The sequence below is a fragment of the Lithobates pipiens genome, unplaced genomic scaffold (assembly GCF_037356315.1).
Source record: "Lithobates pipiens isolate NorthernLeopardFrog02 unplaced genomic scaffold, aLitPip1_a1.2 Scaffold_3, whole genome shotgun sequence".
Classification (NCBI taxonomy): domain Eukaryota; kingdom Metazoa; phylum Chordata; class Amphibia; order Anura; family Ranidae; genus Lithobates; species Lithobates pipiens.
In genome coordinates, this window is record NW_027507790.1 from 118,133,029 (window position 1) to 118,153,835 (window position 20,807).

General features: G+C 39.7%; 1 protein-coding gene across 5 annotated transcripts in view; it reads right to left on the reverse strand.

The window, feature by feature from the left end:
• Nucleotides 1–334: 334 nt before the first annotated feature.
• Nucleotides 335–20,807, reverse strand: part of TNFAIP8 (TNF alpha induced protein 8) — a 149,434-nt gene continuing 128,961 nt past the window's right edge. For all 5 annotated transcript variants that reach the window (XM_077462222.1, XM_077462221.1, XM_077462217.1 and 2 more), the window contains exon 2: nt 335–1,596. In XM_077462222.1, the coding sequence (XP_077318348.1) occupies nt 1,028–1,596 (569 nt within the window). In that variant the 3' untranslated portion in view covers nt 335–1,027. The remainder of the gene's footprint in view (nt 1,597–20,807) is intronic.

Genomic DNA, 20,807 nt, shown 5'->3' on the forward strand with positions numbered 1-20,807 from the left:
GAGATTCACTTTAGCACATAATTTTTTTTTGATAAACTACACCTTCACTAAGCCTTTAAGCGGTTGGCAGGCCTTAGTTATTATTTTACTCCTTTGATAGTAAAAAGGTATACATTTTCTTTGAAGCCACAAAACTCTAAACTGCAGAAAACTGTTTTTTGGTCTCTTTCCACGCATGTTCTCCTAGATTGCAAGCTCTAAACGAGCAGAGCCCTCCTGTATTGAGCTGTACAGTCTGCCCTTATGTTGTAAAGTGCTGCCCAAATTGTTGGCGGTATATAAATCCTGTATAATAATATACAACATGCTTTAAAAATGAAGGCCAACACAAAAGTTTTCAACTTCTGAATGGATACATTTTTATTTTCTTGGATGACAGCTTGACTGGCAAAAAGAAAAGTGCAATTCTGCTTTCCGCATAAAGAAATAGACAGCCGTAAAATGACAATACCGGTGTACCGTTTATCACTGTATTGCACTGGGTCAACGTATTACAAATTGCAGTGCACTTTGATGACCACAAGATTCAAGATTTGCATGAATATAATAATTACATAAAGATTTTAGAAAAATAAGCAAAATTAAGCTGCCTTTTTTATTCATTTGCCTATCAAGATCATATAAATGCAAAAAGAATATATTTTACATAGCAACAGAGGCAAACACGTGCAATTTTCTTTTGCATCATGCAACCTTGAAAATAGCCATTTATGACTTTACCCCTATGGCAGACCGTTGTAACAGTCCAACGTAACTGGAGATTTCTGCTTCAAGATATTTCCTTTCCACTTGCAAGCTACTGTATGTCCAGCATGTATGAGGAATTTTATCTGCATGTACTAACTGCCCAGTAACATTGGCCCAGGGAGAACCAGAAATTGTCATTAGATAACAAAATAATCTGTTTCCAGTGTTAACATTAGCAGATTAAACATTCCTTCACAAGTGGTCTCTTTCTCCTACATGGCAATCTGTTACCGAACTCAATTTCCAGCAAGTAACGAAGGAACGTCACCTTTCTCGAGTCCTAAATGTTGTCCTCATCCAACATTTTGTTCACACCATCACATAGTCTCTGAAGATGGGGTTTGTAAGGTCCAAATGGATTGTACAGAGCAGCTAAAAACTCACAATTTGAGAAGTGGTCAAACACGTTATTAATACGTCCATGAGACTTTGCTGTGAGATGGCGTTGGATTACCTGATGAAGAAGGTCGCGACATTCATTTAATAATTTTGACAACACATTGCGGTCAAATGTAAAATCAACTTGGTGGAAACTGACCACAGTCATGGCCAACTGATGGACTTTCCTCTTGAATTTCTCCATCAGTGCAATCTCATCTTGGTTGAATTGGTTATTCCTGTAAAGGACAGCCAGCTTTATCACTGTCTTGATGAGGTTCTTGATGATCTTCTCAGCATCTTTCTTGCTTTGTGTGAACTCTTTGGTGACTTGATAAAGCTCATCTAGTACTTCCCCACTGGTGTCATCAATCAAGGATGTTGCTATGTATTTCGATGACGCCATCTTGCCAAGAATCTTCTTTTGGGCTTGGACAGCCAGATATTTGGAGTTAAAAACATCTGTCGCCACTAAATTAAAATAAAAAATATTATTAATACCATGAACTAAAAATAACGTTTTTTTATTTACTTTCTCAACTATTCTACTGAAAGCCAACACCTGGTTTTAAAGTGATTGCAACATTTTTTTTTTTTTTTTTTTTAACATACGTGGTATACTTAGCTGCTCTGTGCAGTGGTTTTGCACAGGGCAGCCTGGATGCTCATTCTTGGGTCCTCCTTCGCTACTTCAGGTTCCTCCCTCCTGTTGAGTGCCCCACAGCAAATCAGCTTGCTATGGGGGTGCCCGAGCCGAGCTGCAGCTCAGCGTGCCCATTCAGACATGGAGCTGAGGTTTGGCCCCGCCTCATCTCTCTCCTGACCGGCTAACTGACTTTAATTGACAGCAGCAGGAGCCAATGGTGCTGCTGTTACCACAGCCAATCAGGAGGGAGAGTACCGGAGGGCTGAGGGTCTAGTGGACATCATTGGACAGAGTTTGGGCTCGGGTAAGTATTAACGGATGCTGGGGGGGGCTGCGGCACACAGAAGGCTTTTTATCTTAATGCATAGAATGCATTAAGATTTAAAAAAAAACTTCTGCCTTTATAACCACTTTAATTATACTTATTTAACATTCACAAATGTTTTAACTGGCCAAATGTATTAAGAACATCACATATACAATGCTTTAGTGATTTAAAAGCTGGCCGAGAACTTTTTGCTATGGACAAACCCAAAAGTTAAAAACACCTGTTTGGACCCCACAACTGCATTCATTATCTTTATTTTTGTAACCAGCTTTAAAAAAAAAAAAAAAGGAAAAATATGATTGGCGTGAACCACTAGACCTCCAGCATGACCAGAGCATTTTTTTTCTATTCAGCACTGCGATACTTTAACTGGCAACTGTGCGGTCATGCAGCACTGTATGCAATTTTCATTTATTCCCCCCCTTTTTTTTTTAACACACAAATAGGAGTAATTTTTTTTTATTATAGAAACTAAAAGACAAACTGTACTATTATAAAAAAAATAATAAAAAAAATGTCTTAATACATTTAGCCCAAAATGTACTCTGCTGCAGGTCTTTGTAAAAAAAAATCCCAATAAGCGAATATTAAATTGGTCTGTGCAAAAATGAAAGCATTTACAAACTATGGTAGATATATTGAAAATTATGCAGCAATAAGATGCTTTACTGTATATGGCAGTGATTGGTGACTTAAAATGTGACTGCGATAAGGTGGCAGACAAGCTGGCGCTAACAGACCCCATCTGGAAGGGTCACTGACATTGCTAGTGATACCAAGAGTGATAATATTGTACACAGACACTGTACTAATAACATTGGCTGGGTTACCACCTAGCAGTAATCAGGGGGTTAACTGTGTACCTAAAAATGTCTGCTGCTTTTACTTTACCATCTTCTGGCTGTTTTTCAGCTAAATTGTCATTCACAGTACACAGAGTTGTGTGATTTTGTAAACACAGAACTGTGTGTGTGTGATTGGACACAGCCAATCAGCTGACTTCAGGCTAAATCATTGGCTGAAATCAGCTGCCAAACTCCTGCTGTGTCCAATCACAGCACGGGTCAGCAAGGGGCTCACATGCCCACCCCAAACCTGGAAGCAAGCCAGTGACGTACAGGCACTATGTCTAATCTGCCTGTGCCGCTCCTCCCTAGTAAACTACTGTGGGTGGGGGACAAGCAGTTAAAGGACACCTTTCCTCTAGGAGAACAATGAAGCCTGTCGGAGGTACGAATAGGGCCTTACACTTCAAGCTCATGCTGAAGTCCACATTTATTTCCCTGCAGCACAGCACAGTCTGATCCTACATAAAGTAACAAATTAAAGAAAACAAAGTGATTGGTCCTGCGAGACTCCTTTCTGATGAAGGTCCCAACTGGTGAGCAACCCTGAAAACTCAGATAAAGCATTCTCACCACTTAAAAAATATGTAAACAAATGGCAAAACTATATTATAGAGATAAAAGGATATAGATATATATATCTATATCCTTTTTCTAATTTTTATAAGTGATCACATACTCAGCTGCATAAGGAGCTCAGAGAGCTAGGGAGGAAGAACAGCAGCACATTGGTCTCCCCAGTGAATAGTTGTTCGGGGAAGGAGCAGAGCAGGACACGTCTGACCATTAGAATAAAGCAGGCTAAGTTCTCAGCACAGCTAGAGAACTGACCATGCTGTGCTCTCATGCCTAGTGAGGGCATTTTTTTTAAATTGTTTAATAGGAAAGCAGGAAAACAGGAACTCCAGGGATTTCACACAAAGGAAGCAATACGAAGAAAACAGGATACTTTTCATACAAGTACATGGATACAGCAGGCACATATTAGGAATATGAAATGTTGGTTAAACCTTCTTTAAAGTGGAGGTCCGCCCACTGCTGCAAAAATTAAAAGCCAGCAGCTGCACATTACTGCAGCTGCTGACTTTTAATAAAATCGGACACTTACCTGTCCTGGAGTCCAGTGATATCAGCATTGCAGCTGATGTTTCCATCAGCTGTCGGGTACATGGCGCCTCCATTGCAGGTAAGGGGACCCAGCAGTGTAGCCTTTTGGCTTCACATCGGGAAACCTACTGTGCATGCATGAGGCTCCTCTCTCCTAGTGGCCCGGTGACAGGGAGGAGAGGAGGAGGGAGCCCCCCGCCGTGACGTCAATAGCCACGGCTGAGGCTTCCGGAAGTGAGGAAAGTATACCTGTGAAAGATAGGTACATTGGCCCCCCCAAAGGTGGCAAATGTGGCACCGAAGGGGGGAATGAGAACAATGAGCGGAAGTTACACTTTTGGGTGGAACTCCGCTTTAGGGCCTGAAGATCTATAAGAAGTTAGTAGTTCAGCCACTATGATAATAACCTGAGCTTCAAATGAAATGGTGCCTTCCAGTACCATTATCTTGCTTTATACACAGTTCTATGTAATACGGAGAGGATCTAACCTAACGCATGCCAGTATGGGTTTTATATCACATCAACTTCAGTGAAAAGGAACTTCTGTGGTGAGGTTTTGTATTCAGTTATTTCCCTGTAAATGCACATGCAGTACAATATACACTTACATAACTTTTTTTTCCCACTTCTGTTTATTTTGAGAACATTTTGGGCTGTGCAAGCATTATCACATAATTGTGAACACTTATTTGTACAAGGATATAAAAAAAAAAACGACGTTTTTTTCTGCAAAGCGTTGCATTGCACTGTCATTATAGATATAATGAGGAGATGGGGGATCCCTCTACTACACATTGTAAGACAATGGTACAAGCTCTCAGTATTTTTCTGTGCACACTGAAGCCTTACCCTGTGCATACTGGAAGTATGTAATACTTGCTGCATTTATACAAATACATTTTACAATTATTTTTGCACACCATAAAGCACAATGTGGCTGCATTCCTAACATTTCTGCATAAAATTCCAAAATGGAGAGCAGAATTAACTTCATAGCTGTAACCTCAGGAAACCGACGTGGAGAGAAATAAGCAGGCTGTCTTTGCTGATTTCGCCTATCATGCCTATCAAATCGTTTTTCACAGTTCTGCTTGACCAGTGACTGTGATGGTTTTAAATCCGCAGTCTGACATCATATTCTGGCTTTATTTGGGTCAGCAAGCCAGAAACTAGCAAGGACAGCCAGGTAATAAGCATTTTTAGTGGGTCGGCAGTGGCATTCCCGTTTTTTCTCTAGAAAATGTACACACTAGTTGCTGCAGGACAAAATTCTGTAAATCTTTGCAATTGCCAGGATACATAGATTGTGTTCATTGTTGTACTTCACACCATCACTGCACTTTGAAAAAGCAAAAACCTATCTACAAAAGACATAGGTGAGTAGTAAATGCAATCGGCTGTTTCACAAGTCCTCACCAAGAAACTTCCTCTTATTCCCTTAGCAGCAAACTCACTTCCTGAGAAAAACATCACCACAAGCATGGCGAAGACATTTTAGTATATTTTAGAAGACATTTAATATAAGGAGTATACAAAAAGAGACAACGCTAGATAGAACCCCCACATTTGACATTTTCCTGCAATTTGTGCCCCCCCCCCCCCCAATACAATTTACAATCAATGGATACTGCCTACGGATTAAAGCCTTCTACCTACTTTATTGCAGCACAGCAGATGTGCGCAAACTACTAAGTAGCAGCAATGATACAAACTATGCATCTGATTTCATCTTCTCCATTACATCATGCTAATGGAAAGCACAGCTCACACAGGATCAGTTGTGCCTAGTACCCATGATCAGAAAATCAGACGAAAAATACTGCTTTCAAAGCGAACGTTTGATGATCCGATAGTTAGAATCAGTATCTTTCAAAAGCCGATCACGACAGTTTATCCGAAATTTTCCTGAAGGAACATAAACACGAAAAAAGAAAAAAAAAAAAAAAAAAAAAAAAAGGTATTGTAGGATACCACAAACGTCCGATTTTCTTTTAATCAGTATTGTATTTGTTTGAAAAAAATAAAAAATAAAAAAAATCAGAAGACCCAACAGCACGCATGTATGGAAATGAAAGAAGAATACATTACAATGCAAAAACACTACATACACTGAAGTTGTATTCTGTCATACAAGAATATTCCTATGTTTAGTAACCTCTTCATTTTCTATACGAGACTAGAATGCAGAAAAAAACAAACAAATGGTCATTCGTCCGATATTCTCATCCTGGTTACGAGGCTTAAACGTGAAGTTCATTTTTTTTTTTCCTAAATTCCAGCTCCTCTATGCACCAACATAGCATTAATGTACTTTTGCGAAAATAAAACCGCTTTCTATTTTACACACACACACTCACACACACACTCACACCTAGCTCACTCTCTTCATAGAAGTTTAAACACACTGATCCATTATTTCTGCCTTACTTCCTGGTCAGACTTTAGGTCATGACACAGGAAGCAGTTGACCAGCTGGTCTCGTCACACACCTTCACCTTCTGCATGATCTACCCTCAGCTGGTCAACTCCTTCCAGTGTTGTGACCTAAAATCTGACCAGGAAGGAAGGCAGACATAATCAAGCAGTATTTTTGAACAGTTTTATTCTTGCAAAATAAGTACATTAATGCTATATTAGTACACAGGGGATCTGGAATTTAGAGAGAAAAAAAAGTGAACTTGGCCTTTAAGAAGAGGGGTGACGAGTCCCTGGAGATGCTGCCAGTGCCCCCGCAGTGTAGTGAGCTAGCTGTCTGATGGTACCCAATCCAGCCATCTTTGGGTATTTTAGTACCAGTCTACAACGTGGTGACCCTGGGCAGTCTCTCTAATGCTAGCCTGCTTCTCATAGACTACCAATTTGGCTGCCCAAGGTTTTCATTGACTATCCAATATGGCAAGTCAATTTTGCAGCACAGTCTCAGTAACAGCAAGGCTTCCATATACATATGCAGCAGGTCAGGTTAAGGGTAACAAAAGCTAAAGGTTACAAGTAGAATGCAGGCCATAGATGGGAGGTTAGGAGCAAGTCTGCATATTTTTGCCCACATAGACGTATATTATCTGACCGTTTTTTAGATGCAAGCATTACTTAATCAAATAATTTGGCTCCAGAGAAACCTGCAAATCTAATGATATCGCTCTGTTGTATCTACACTGCTTGAAGAATACAACATCAGTACCACCGGGCAGAGTGCACATGGATTCGCACTGACTTACTCCAACAGCATCCCCCTCCCCCTTGTAGATTCATTCGGTTTGTGCAAGCAACAGAAAGGCCTGGTATGGTTTCACTTCTTCAGAATTGAGTTGTACAGGAAATTGCACTGCTGAATAAGCCATATACTAGCTGCACCACAATGATCCATTAAATGCAATGGCAGAAGCCTTTATATGTTTGAATAATGAGAGAGAGAGCAGAGCAGGTGCACCAGATGGTACACTAGACGCATAAATCCAAAAGGTTGTTTTAGCAAGACAGGAGTTCTGGCATGTTTGCTTATTGAGCTTGCACTAAAAAAAAAGAAAAAAAAAAAAAAAAAAAAAAAAAAGGAACAAAGACTGTACAACTTTAACCACTTAAGGACCGAGCCTCTGTTTTCAACTTGTACACAACAAATCTCTTTTTTTTGCTAGAAAATTACTTAGAACGCCCAAACCTTATATATTTTTTTTCTAACACCCTAGAGAATAAAATGACGGTTGTTGCAATACTTTGTCACACAGTCTTACACTTTTGAGTTAAAAAAATGTATATATTTTTTTCCCAAAAACTGCTAAGACAAATGTAAAGTTAGCCCAATATTTTTTTTTTATATTGTGAAAGATAACATGACGCGGAGTAAATTTATACCCAACATGTCACGCTGCAAAACTGCAACCGCTCGTGGAATGGCGTCAAACTTTTACCCTTAAAAATCTCCATACACAATGTTTAAAAAATTCTACAGGTTGCATATTTTGAGTTACAGAGGAGGTCTAGCGCTAGAATTATTGCTCTCACTCTACTGATCGCAGCGATACCTCACGTGTGGTTTGAACACCTTTTTCATATGCCGGCTCTACTCACGCATGCATGCGCTTCTGCACGCAAGCTCGTCGGGACGGGGCACGTTTAAAAATAAATAAAAGGTAGAATAAGAAAAATAAACTTTTTTTTCCACTGTTTTTAAAGAAAAAAACAACACTTTTATTCCTATTACAAGGAATGTAAACATCCCTTGTAATAGAAAAAAGCATGACAGGACCTCTTAAATATGAGATCTGGGGTCAAAAAAATAAAATTTATATATATATATATATATATATATATATATATATATTTTTTTTTTTTTACTACTAATGACGATAATCAGCAACCTATAATGAGACTGTCACAGGGCGGTGGGCAATCTGATACCAACTGAAGTTTGGGGGAGGGGGGGCACCTGACACCGACATCACCAGTGACGCCAATAGTGACCATTGCCAATACTATACATACATCGTAACGGTACCAATGACATTGGCTGGGAAAGGTTTAAAATCTGGGGTGATCAACGGGTTAAATGTGTGCCTAACAATGTAGAATACATGCTGCTTTTTACTAAAGAACTTGGTTTCTTATCCCTGATTTGAAAGGATAAGAAACAGATTGTTCATTCTGTACAGAGCTCTGTGTTGATTGTCAACACAGGGCTCTGGGCTATGATTTGGCACAACCGATCTAGAGTTGGGACTACAGAAAATGGGGTGCCTTGATGGGGCTCTAGCTTACACATGTATGTGCAAATGTGTACTAAACCCCTGTTTTTAATACATACTGTTATACTGGAGAATTTGGTTGGTTGCAGGCTGGTCGGTAAGTAGAGGTGGAAATTCCTCTGGTTTTGTTTTGCATGTGTTGCCCTTCAATGTGCTTCTTGCTGCAAAGGCCAGTTATAGGTAAGGGCTGTGGCCATTTGTTTGTACAGTCGATCAGTAGGTCCTGGCCATGAATTATTGACCTGGATCTGCTGACAGAGCACATAGCTTTGCCTGTATGGGACCCCTGCCCGAACTACATTGCAGGCGCGGTACACAAGTGGTTATATTAGCTTGAAGACCGTGGGTTTTTGTGGAATGTGACCTGAGCCACTTACCCTCAAGCTAGTTTCCTCCCCTTCATCTACCCATCCTGTTATGGAACTCTGAACAGATTTTTATACTTTATAGTGCATCTACACCCAGGAACAAAAAAATATATATAAATCTCATCTTAGCAGTTCTTTAGATGTGGTGGCTGCATTTGTTTAATTTTTTAAAGCTTGGTTTGCTTTATTTTCACCTAGTGATCATGTCATCAACACTGCCCTAGGGTGAGAAAGCTCACCGACTGTACTGTATATATGAGTTTAGGAGCTTTTGGTGTTTTTTTTTTTGTGCCAAAGCTCCTACACAACTCCACAAAAGCCTGTGTGTCCATGTATATATAGGCTTTTAGGATAGTTCAGGAGCGTCTTCAGTTAGGAGAGATACGATTTTGGCGATTTTGCAGTATTTTGCGTTTTCCCAAAACTGGTGGTCAAAATAGTTCAAGTGTACATGAAGCCTTAGGGGTTACATACACAAAGTCTAGCCCACTTTATTAAATACAATGTTTAATTTATTCATCAGTATGTTTAAATAAAATATTGGTTAGAAAGCCATCATGCCTGGCTGGACAAAGTGTCCCCATATCAAGAAAGTACAACCAGAGATTACAATCTATACTGCAAGTCCTGATTACTCCAAAAAAGACAAGATGTGGAAAAGTACGAAGCTTATTCAAGAAGACAAATGTGAAGGTCAAAATCTCTACATTCAATGTGTACAGGAGAACACAAGCCTGTTTTACAATTCCCAGGCTTGACAAATATACGTGACAACCAATGGCAATAAACAAGGTAAGTAAAGCCGAGGACCTTTCCCACACTACCTATTAACAAACAGTAAAGTGTGCACAATAAAACCACTTCTCACTTGTTTACTCTGTCACAAGAATGCACTTTAATGAAAATACTCAAAATAGTTTTTAGCTGTAGACAGCCTAAAGATCAGAGTAGAGTTAGTGGCGGTATATTCACAGAAAGCATTTTATTGTGGAGAAAAATAAGACGGCACAGTCTGTATTTTGTTATATACTATTAGACCCCTTTCACACTGGGGTATTTTTCAGGCACTTTAGCGTAAAAAAAAAAGCGCCTGTAAAGCACTTGAAAGAAGCCGCAACTGCAATCCCAATATAAAAGCCCAAGTGCTTTCACACTGAGGCGCTGCGCTGGCAGGGCATCAAAAAAAAAGTCCTGCAAGCAGCTTCTTTGCAGCGCTTTTGGAGCGGTGAATACAACGCTCCTAAAGTGCCCCTTCCCATTGAAATCAAGGGGAAGCGCCTGCAAAACGACTGAAAAGCGATTTAAGCAGCAGTGTTTTGTGGGTGCTTTTAACCCTTTATTTGGCCATTAGCAGGGGTTAAAAGCACCCCAATAGTGATTGAAAAACGCTGGTAAAGCGCTGCTAGTTTAAGTGGCGCTTTACGAGCGTTTTTCGGGTGCAGACATCGTGAAAGGGCTCTTAAAGCACTTGGGCTTTCATATTGGGAATGCAGATGAGGCTTCTTTCAAGCGCATCACATGCGCTTTTTTTAACGCTAAAGCGCCTGAAAAACGCCCCAGTGTAAAAGGGGTCTTAACATAATATTGTGCATCCCCGGAGGGGCGTTTATTCTCATATGCAAAATTGACCATCAGCCTCTTGACATGGTGCCAGACTACAGGTCAATCAATGCTTTGTCCAATCAATGGGTGCGCTTGAAAGTGAGGGGGCATTCACATACTAAGTGGATGTGCATCACTCCATGAATCAATATTCCAGATATTTTTATTGCATCCTCAAGTAGAAGACCATACAATAGAGCCAATGTGTTTCAGGGACTAGCGCTCACTCCATCAGGGATACAGCAATACAAAATAAGTAAATAAATAAAATTCTTAAAAAAAAAAAAAAGTATATATATATATATATATATATATATATATATATATATATATATATATATATATATATATATATATATATATATATATATATATCTATCTATCTATATCTATATATCTATAGATATAGATAGATATATATATATCTATATATAATCTATCTATATCTATATATAATCTATCTATATCTATGTATAATCTATCTATATCTATCTATATCTATATCTTTTTTTTTTTAAGAATTTTATTTATTTACTTATTTTGTATTGCTGTATCCCTGATGGAGTGAGCGCTAGTCCCTGAATCACATTGGCTCTATTGTATGGTCTTCTACTTGATGATAAAAAGATATAGTGTATGGCTTTCATACCACTAATATTGCCAGATATACAGTGCATCGTGAAAGTATTCACAGCGCTTCACTTTTTCCACATTTTGTTACGTTACAGGCTTATTCCAAAATGTATTATATTTATGATTTTCCTCCAAAATTCGAAAAAAAAAACACCACCTTAATAAAAAAAAAAAGAAAAATGCAGCGCTATAAAACTAAACTTACTTTTACCTTTATTTTGGTGATAGTCGATACATCTAAAATCCCTTTTATGAAATTTGTGCCTTACGTGGGATGAGAAATATATGCATCTTGATGCCATTCTATACACCTGAATTTCACCATATGAAGTTTGGCTTTCTCCCTATTTATTTAAAAGGGATGTTATAGATTTTTATAATTTTTACTTATTTCACTTAAGTATGGACTCTGCAGAGTTTTTTTTGATTTTTTCACTTATTGCATTTTGCTGCACTAAGTTCACTATATTGGTACTATATAATTTAGTTTAGGACAATTTCAGGTTTACACTCTTTATTCCTTTCACTTGTTTAGTAGGTATATTTATTATAGCTCTTCCATGGGAATACTATCCTTTTAAGTTTAGTTTTATAGAGCTGCATTTTTCTTTTTTGTTTTGGTTTCACAATTGTATCATTGTTGATGCTGGCTGCTACATTTCACATTTTGAACAATGGGAGCGCAATTATATATTGTTATTTTGTATAATAACCCTTAATGACAACGTGAAAGAAGTTACAGTGCCTTGCGAAAGTATTCGGCCCCCTTGAACTTTTCAACCTTTTGCCACATTTCAGGCTTCAAACAAAGATATAACATTTTTATTTTTTGTGAAGAATCACCAACAAGTGGGACACAATTGTGAAGTGGAACGAAATCTATTGGATCTTTTAAACTTTTTTAGCAAATAAAAAACTGAAAAGTGGTGCGTGCAAAATAATTCGGCCCCTTTACTTTCAGTGCAGCAAACTCACTCCAGAAGTTCAGCAAGGATCTCTGAATGATCCAATGTTGTCCTAAATTAATGATGGTGATAAATAGAATCCACCTGTGTGTAATCAAGTCTCTGTATAAATGCACCTGCTCTGTGATAGTCTCAGGGTTCTGTTGAAAGCGCAGAGAGCATCATGAAGACCAAGGAACACACCAGGTAGGTCCATAATACTGTTGTGGAGAAGTTTAAAGCCGGATTTGGATACAAAAAGATTTCCCAAGCTTTAAACATCAAGGAGCACTGTGCAAGCGATCATTTTGAAATGGAAGGAGTATCAGACCACTGCAAATCTACCAAGACCTGGCCGTCCCTCTAAACTTTCAGCTCAGACAAGGAGAAGACTGATCAGAGATGCAGCCAAGAGGCCCATGATCACTCTGGGTGAACTGCAGATAACTACAGCTGAGGTGGGAGTCTGTCCATAGGACAACAATCAGTCGTACACTGCACAAATCTGGCCTTTATGGAAGAGTGTCAAGAAGAAAGCCATTTCTCTAAGATATCCATAAAAAGTCTTGTCTAAAGTTTGCCACAAGCCACCTGGGAGACACACCAAACATGTGGAAGAAGGTGTTCTGGTCAGATGAAACCAAAATCGAACTTTTTGCCCACAATGCAAAACGTTTGGCATAAAAGCAACACAGCTCATCACCCTCAACACACCATCCCCACTGTATAACATGGTGGTGGCAGCATCATGGTTTGGGCCTGCTTTTCTTCAGCAGGGACAGGGAAGATGGTTAAAATTGAGGGGAAGATGGATGGAGTCTGCAAAAGACCTGAAACTGGGACGGAGATTTATCTTCCAACAAGACAATGATCCCAAACATACAGCAAAATCTACAAAGGAATGGTTCACAAATAAACGTATCCAGGTGTTAGAATGGCCAAGTGAAAGTCCAGACCTGAATCCAATTGAGAATCTGTGGAAAGAGCTGAAAACTGCTGTTCACAAACGCTCTCCATCCAACCTCACTGAGCTCGAGCTGTTTTGCAAGGAAGAATGGGCAAGAATTTCAGTCTCTCGATGTGCAAAACTGATAGAGACATACCCCAAGCGACTTGCAGCTGTAATCGCAGCAAAAAGGTGGCTCTACAAAGTATTAACGCAAGGGGGCCGAATCATTTTGCACGCCCCACGTTTTTTTTTATTAGTTAAAAAAGTTTCAAAAATCCAATAGATTTCGTTCCACTTCACAATTGTGTCCCACTTGTTGGTGATTCTTCACAAAAAAATAAAAATTTTATATCTTTATGTTTGAAGCCTGAAATGTGGCAAAAGGTTGAAAAGTTCAAGGGGGCCGAATACTTTCGCAAGGCACTGTAATTTGAAATCTTTGAAAATTTACCGTATTGGCATATAACATGGACTTTTTTCACCTTAAAATCAGCAGAAAAATCGGGTGTGCGTGTTATAAACCGATCCCTGCTTTGTCTGAGGGAAGAGCGATGAATTACATAGAGCTGCGATCTCCTGTGTAACCAGCGCTCTGTCTCTCACAGCCACGCCTCCGCATTGGGCCACTGTTCTATCATATGACCAAGAGGCGTGGCTGTGAGTGACGGAGCGCTGGGTACACAGGAGATCACGGCTCTGTGTAATTCAGCAGCGCCAACTCCTCCTCTTCCCTCAGAGAGGACAGTGGTGAAGCTGCAATGATGGGAAAGGTGAGGTTGCAGATGGGCACTGAGCAGGGTGCATTGATGAGCTGTGGCCCTAATTTTGCTTCAAAGTTCTTTATTTAAAATGTATTTTTTTTTCCTTAAACTTCCCTCCTAAAATTGGGGTGCGTGTTACAGAAATAAATACGGTATTTAACCACGTACAGACCGCCTGACGCAGTTTTACGGTGGCTGTTTGAAGGAGGGTATCGTTATGGCAGCAGCTAGCTGCCATAACCCTGGTATCCCCTTCAGTGGGCGGTCTGCTACAAGATAAAAGTGGTCTCTGTGGCGGGTTTGCCGCAAGATCACTTTTAATCGGTTCCAGGAAAGGGACCCCCCTCGCCACAATCTGCTTACCAGAGCCGTCAGCAGCGGCGTAGGCGTTCGCGTCTTGTCTCCTGTCAGGTATGGAGACTAGTGAGGCAAAGATGGCCCCCAACCATCTGCATACAATTGCTGGGCGGAAGCGACGTCAAAACGTCACTTCCGCCCACTGCTCTTAAAAGGGACTTTTTTTTTTTTAAATGATTTTTTTTTAAGCTACAATTTTTTTTTATTGCATTTTAGTCTAAGTATGAGATCTTTTTGACCCTAGATCTCTCATTTAAGAGGTCCTGTCATCTTTATTCTATTACAAGGGATGTTAACATTCCTTGTAACAGGAATAAAAGTGAATTTAAAAAAAAAATTTAAACAGTGTAAAAATAAAAAGTTAAAATAAAGTATAATTTTTTTTATTTTTTTTTAAACACGCCCCGTGCAGAAGCAAACACATACTTGAGTAGCGACCGCATATGAAAACGGTGCTCAAACCACACATGTGAGGTATCACTGCAAATGGTAGAGCGAGAGCAATAATTCTACCCCTAGATTTCCTCTAACTTAAAACATGCAACCTGTAGAATTTTTTAAACGTTGCCTATGGAGATTAAGGGTAAAAGTTTGTCGCCATTCCACGAGTGGGCGCTATTTTAAAGCGTGACATGTTGGGCATCAATTTACTTTCCGTAACATTATCTTTCACAATATAATAAAAAAAAAATAAAAAAAAAAAAGGGGGCTAATTTTAGTGCCGTCTTATTTTTTTATTCAAAAAATTGCACTTGTAAGACCGCTGTGCAAATACGGTGTGAAAAAAAAAAAGGATTGCAATGACCGCCATTTTATTCTCTAGGGTATTAGAAAAAAAAGAATATATAATGTTTGGGGTTTCTAAGTAATTTTCTAGCAAAAAAACACAAACTGTTTTAAACATGTAAACACCAAAATCTCAAAATGGGGTCCTTAAGTGGCTAAAAAAAAAAATATGGGGGGGGGGGGGAAATAAATCACATGTACATAAGTATTCACAGCCTTTGTTAAAGCACCTTTGGCACCAATTACAGCCGCAAGTCTTTTTGAGTATAATGCTACAAGCTTGGCACACCTATTTTTGGGCAGTTTCTCCCATTCTTCTTTGCAGGACCTCTTAAAGGGGAAGTAAACCCTGATGGGTTTTACTTCCTCTTCATCCCCCTGCAAAGTAAAAGCATAATGGGCTAGTATGCATTGCATACCAGCCCATTATGTGGCACTTGCCACATCTTCACCCCTCTTCCTTCCGGGGCCAAGTGACTGTGCGACATCACTCTAACACATGCCCACAGGGGTCTCCAGTCATGGCACATGCTGGAGAAGAAATGCAACAGTTTCTTTACCTTGTAGTGCGCCGATTATGTAATCGGCTCATGCACAGTCAATATCGGCACACGTTTAGGAGATATTTTCAATACATATCGGTAAGCCTTATTAAACGCTTGCTGACATGTAAAAATGTCTCAGGGAGGTTTACAACCACTTTAAACACCATCAGGTTGGATGGGAAGTGTCAGTGCACAGCCAATTTTCAGATCTCTCCAGAGATGTTTAATCGGGTTCAAGTCTGGGCTCCGGCTGGGCCACTCAAGAACATTCAGAGTTGTCCCATAGCCACTCCTTTGTTATCATGGCTGTGTGCCCAGTATCATCGTCCTGATGGATGAAGCTTAGCCCCAGTCTGAGGTCCAGAGCACTCTGGAGCAGGTTTCCATCAAGGAAGTTTCTGTACATTGCTGAATTCATCTTTTCCCCGATCCCGAATAGTCTCCCAGTTCCTGACGCTGAAAAACATCCCCACAACATGAGGCTGCCATCGCCATGCTTCAAGCTTTGTTTCAAACCAGAGAATTTTGTTTCTCATGGTCAGAGTCCTTCAGGTGCCTTTTGGCAAACTCCAGGTAGGCTGTCATGTGCCTTTTACCGAGAAGTGGATTTCATATGGCCACGCTACCATACAGCCCTGATTGGTGGAGTGCTACAGAGATGGTTGTTCTTCAGGAAGGTTCTCGTCTCTCCACAGAAACGCTTGAGAGTGACCATTGGGTTCTTGGTCACCTCCCTGACTATTGCCCTTCTCCCCCGGTTGCTCAGTTTGGCTGGGTGGCCCACTCTAGGAAGAGCGGTCACTGTCGAGGCCACTGTGCTGATTGGGACCTTCAATGCTGCAGACATTTTTCTGTACCCTTCCCAATATCTGTGCCTCGATACAATCCTGTCTCAGAGGTCTATAGACAATTGCTTGGACTTCATAGCTTGGTTTATGCTCTGATATGCATGGTTAACTGTGGGACATTATATAGACAGGTGTGTGCCTTTCCAAATTATGCCCAATCAACTGAATTTACCACAGGTGGACTCCAATCAAGGATAATTAGTGGAAACAGGATGCACCTGTGCTAAATTTGAGTGTCATGGCAAAGGCTGAATACTCATGTACATGTGAATTATCGTTTTTCATTTTTAATAAATTAGCAAAGATTTCAAAAAAACTTTTTTCACGTTGTCATTATGTGGTATTGTTTGTAGAATTTGAGGAAAATAATGAATTTAATCCATTTTGCAATAAGACTAACATAACAAGTGGAAAAAGTGAAGAGCTGTGAACACCACTTTACAGTTGATAAAAATCACATTTCTATTTAAATGATTTGTTTTGTAAAAGGAAATATGCAATATGGCAAGCTCCCCTGTTGGATCCATGGCAGCCCTCACTGAGATCCTTCATTTCAGTGTCAAGGTTGTTGTAGAATTGAATATAAACTGTTTTTGCACTGGTGCGTGGAGGTATGCCGCCGAAGTACAAGCCCTAGTCTTTACCTCCTGCGTGCTTCTGCCTGGTGGGTATATGTTCGTATGTTCTGCAGTTGCAATAGACTGGAATGCTGAAGAAACAAGCTCCTTAACTTCCAATCTCTTAAGCTGCTGTACCTTATTGGATAATAATTGCTCAGTTGGTTTAAGGTTTTATTTCTGATACAGCTTGAGTGTTGATGACTGAGCTAATTTTTTATTACCGTTAAGGTTTTATGCACATTTTAGTAATTGTTAATAAGTGAATTAAATAATGAAATCAACAAATTGAATGCTGCAGCTAATTTATTGCCAAACGGTTGTGGTCAACCAGTTATTTTAGATGAATTATAATTCTAGGGTTTGGTGCCTTTGATGGCATCATGCATTTCAGCCTGAAGGAGGGGGGTATAGCTAGGAAAACATGAAAATGCAATGTATCCAATGTGTTTAATCATCTGCCAAGTGATTGAACAACTGTCACATACAACCAGAATAGCCATGCATCCATGACAGAGAGCCCTATGTACTACTCTGCGCTAAGAATACAACTGTAGCTCAAAAGGAAACCCACTTGTAACCACTTGTCATCAGCAGCTGTTCTCTGGCTGCTTCATTCTTCCATTTGTCCCAAAATACAAATCGCACAACACTTCTGCTAGCGCTCTGATGACCAGAATTTCTACAGCAAACAAAGGCTGTCTATTCTGTGCTCACACTGAAAGTCTAGAAACAAGCACATGTATGTGCATGCTCTCATTGGCTGGTGTAACCAGAGACTTCATGAAATGTTCATTGTTTGCATGCCAGCACCATTCTTGGCATGAATAAGAGGATATAAAGGATGCTATACATTCCTGCGTCATTGTCCATCTCCAAGTGGGATGTTGTATGATGCTTCGCTATAGGATTACATAAAAAAATAAAATAAATTAAAAGTCTCCAAGAGAAAATGTTAGTGCAAACCATGTTTCCTGTAACATCAAAGTCCTCCGTGTAGAATAGGCAGCCTATTTTGGGTCTGTACACTTCCTGTGTTGAAATACAGTGCACTCCGGCATTGCAGTTTTCCAAAAGTACAGCTACAGCATAATTTGAATCTGTCTGCAGGCCACGACATTGACAAGACCCTTGTACCTACTATTTACCAGTATATCAATGTTTGTGAGCGAAGCTCGCCACTAAATGACTGAATTCATGGTTAAATATACACACACACACACACACACACACACACAGTACATATGAGATAGTGACCTACTAAAGCGTTCATCTTTTACAGTGCGTTTGTGGAAAAGGTCATAGCACACAAATTAAAAAAATAAAAAAGGTTCACTTTTTAAAATTAAAAAAAATATAATAATAATAATAATAATAATAATAATAATAATGTTAGTCAACATACTTTCCCTTTACCCAATTTCCACCTGTGGTAGATAGGACAGTTCTTGGCTGAAAATAGCTCCCATTACTAAAGCCAGGCATAGATAGTACAATTTTCTTTCAACCCATAATTGTAGGAAAGAAAATTGCTTGATTCCCTCATTACCACACAGTCACACTCGCAGAGTTATCTTCCATTATTTTACACAGGTGATTTGATCGGTTTCACTGCCTTAGGCCCCTTTCACACATTGGGGCGGTGCTTGCATTTGCCGGCGGTATAGCCGTGCTGTCCCATTGATTTCAATGGGTAGGAGCGGTTTAGGAGTGGTGAATACACCGCTCCTTCACCGCTTCAAAGATGCGGCTAGCAGGACTTTCACAGTCCTGCCAGCGCACCGCTCCAGTGTGAAAGCCCTCCAGCTTTCACACTGGAGTGAAAGGGGCCGGTTTTTCTGAAAACCGCCTCGGTGTGAAAGGGGCCTTAGTAATTACCACAGCTGTTTCATCTGAGGGAAATCCTGAAAACATGATCTGTTGGGGCACCTTGAGGACTGGAGTTGAGAAACATTGCTACACACAATAGTGATCAGCTAAATCCAGATTATTCCCCAAACGCAATTAGGCCAGGACAGTGCACTGCTACCAAACCCTATAATATTGACACACATGCCATATCTATGCACTCAAAGTCAGAAGCTCTGAGGAGATGGAATCTGTTCTGGCTGGATTTGTTGTTCTAGGATCAAACAGCCATAAAAAACGATTTTTTTTTACATTAAAAATATAGCACAAAATAACCTAAAATGATATTAATTCCCCATTTACCCATACCAGTCAATTCATCACTATGGGGTGCAGTAGTATATTCAGTCTTATCCCATGGCAGTGCATCCATTCTTTAAAGACAACAGATTTTTTTTTTTTCCAATACCATGTATGATTTTATTTATTTTTTTACATATTTGTGTGTTTTTTTTCGCTTTCTTAGCGCCAATGCTTTGAAGATTAGCCAAGAACCAAAGAAGCTTTCCAGAGATAAAATAATAAAAAACGTTTTTAATCTGAAACGCAAATAAACTAAACATTTTCAATATTCATGGCAATATTTCAACTTTTATTCTCTATGGGACCAGCCAGAGTTGGAATTCAGAGAAGATATTTGACTTCTACATTAGAGAGCTTAAAGTGTTAGTTCACCATTGTAAAAAAATGTAAATAAGCAAGCGCCTGTGCAAGTTAAGAAGCCCCAGTAGGAAACAAACTAAGCAGTTTTTAAAAATCTGGAATAATGTATCTGCACTATTTGTAGGCCATTCACGAGCCCCCCCCCCCCCCCCCCATTCTAGCCCATTATGAATGCCTTGCCCTGTCAGTAAAAAAAAAAAAGGCTCAAGCATGAAAATGACCTGCGAGTGACAACACTGCTCCTCAATACACTATAGTGAGGCTGGTCACCCTAGGACAGCCAACGTTATGCTGGCAAGATATAGGTTTAAAAATTAAAAGGGGAAAAGGCCTGAAAAAACTCCAACATATATGTTGTGGTAAGCTGTGATATATTACACTTATGTTTTCGCGTTTAAATACACCTTAATAATGCCAATTCACACAGTATCTAACAAAAGTGAGTACACCCCTCACATTTTTGTATATATTTTATTCTATCTTTTCATGTGGTAACACTGAACAAATGACACTTTGCTACAATGTAAAGTAGTGAGTGTACAGCTTGTATAACAAGTGTACATTTGCTGTCCCCTCAAAAAACACAACACTCAGCCATTAATGTCTAAACTGCTGGCAACAAAAGTGAGTACACCCCAAAATAAAAATGTCCACAATGGGCTCAATTAGCCTTTTTTCCCTCCCCAGTGTCATGTGACTCGTTAGTCTTACAAGGTGTCAGTTGTAAATGGGGAGCAGGTCAAGTTTGTTAAGTTTTGTTTTATCGCTCTCACTCTCTCATACTGGTCACTGGAAGTTCAACATGGCACCTCATGACAAAGAATTCGGAGGATCTGAAAAAAATAATTGTTGCTCTACATAAAAGGTGGTTTAGACTATAAAAAGATTGCCAAGACCCTGAAACTGAGCTGCAGCATGGTGGCCAAAACCATACAGCGGTTTAACAGGACAGGTTCCACTCAGAACAGGCCTCACCATGGTCGACCAAAGAAGTTGAGTGCACATGCTCAGCGTCATATCCGGAGGTTGTCT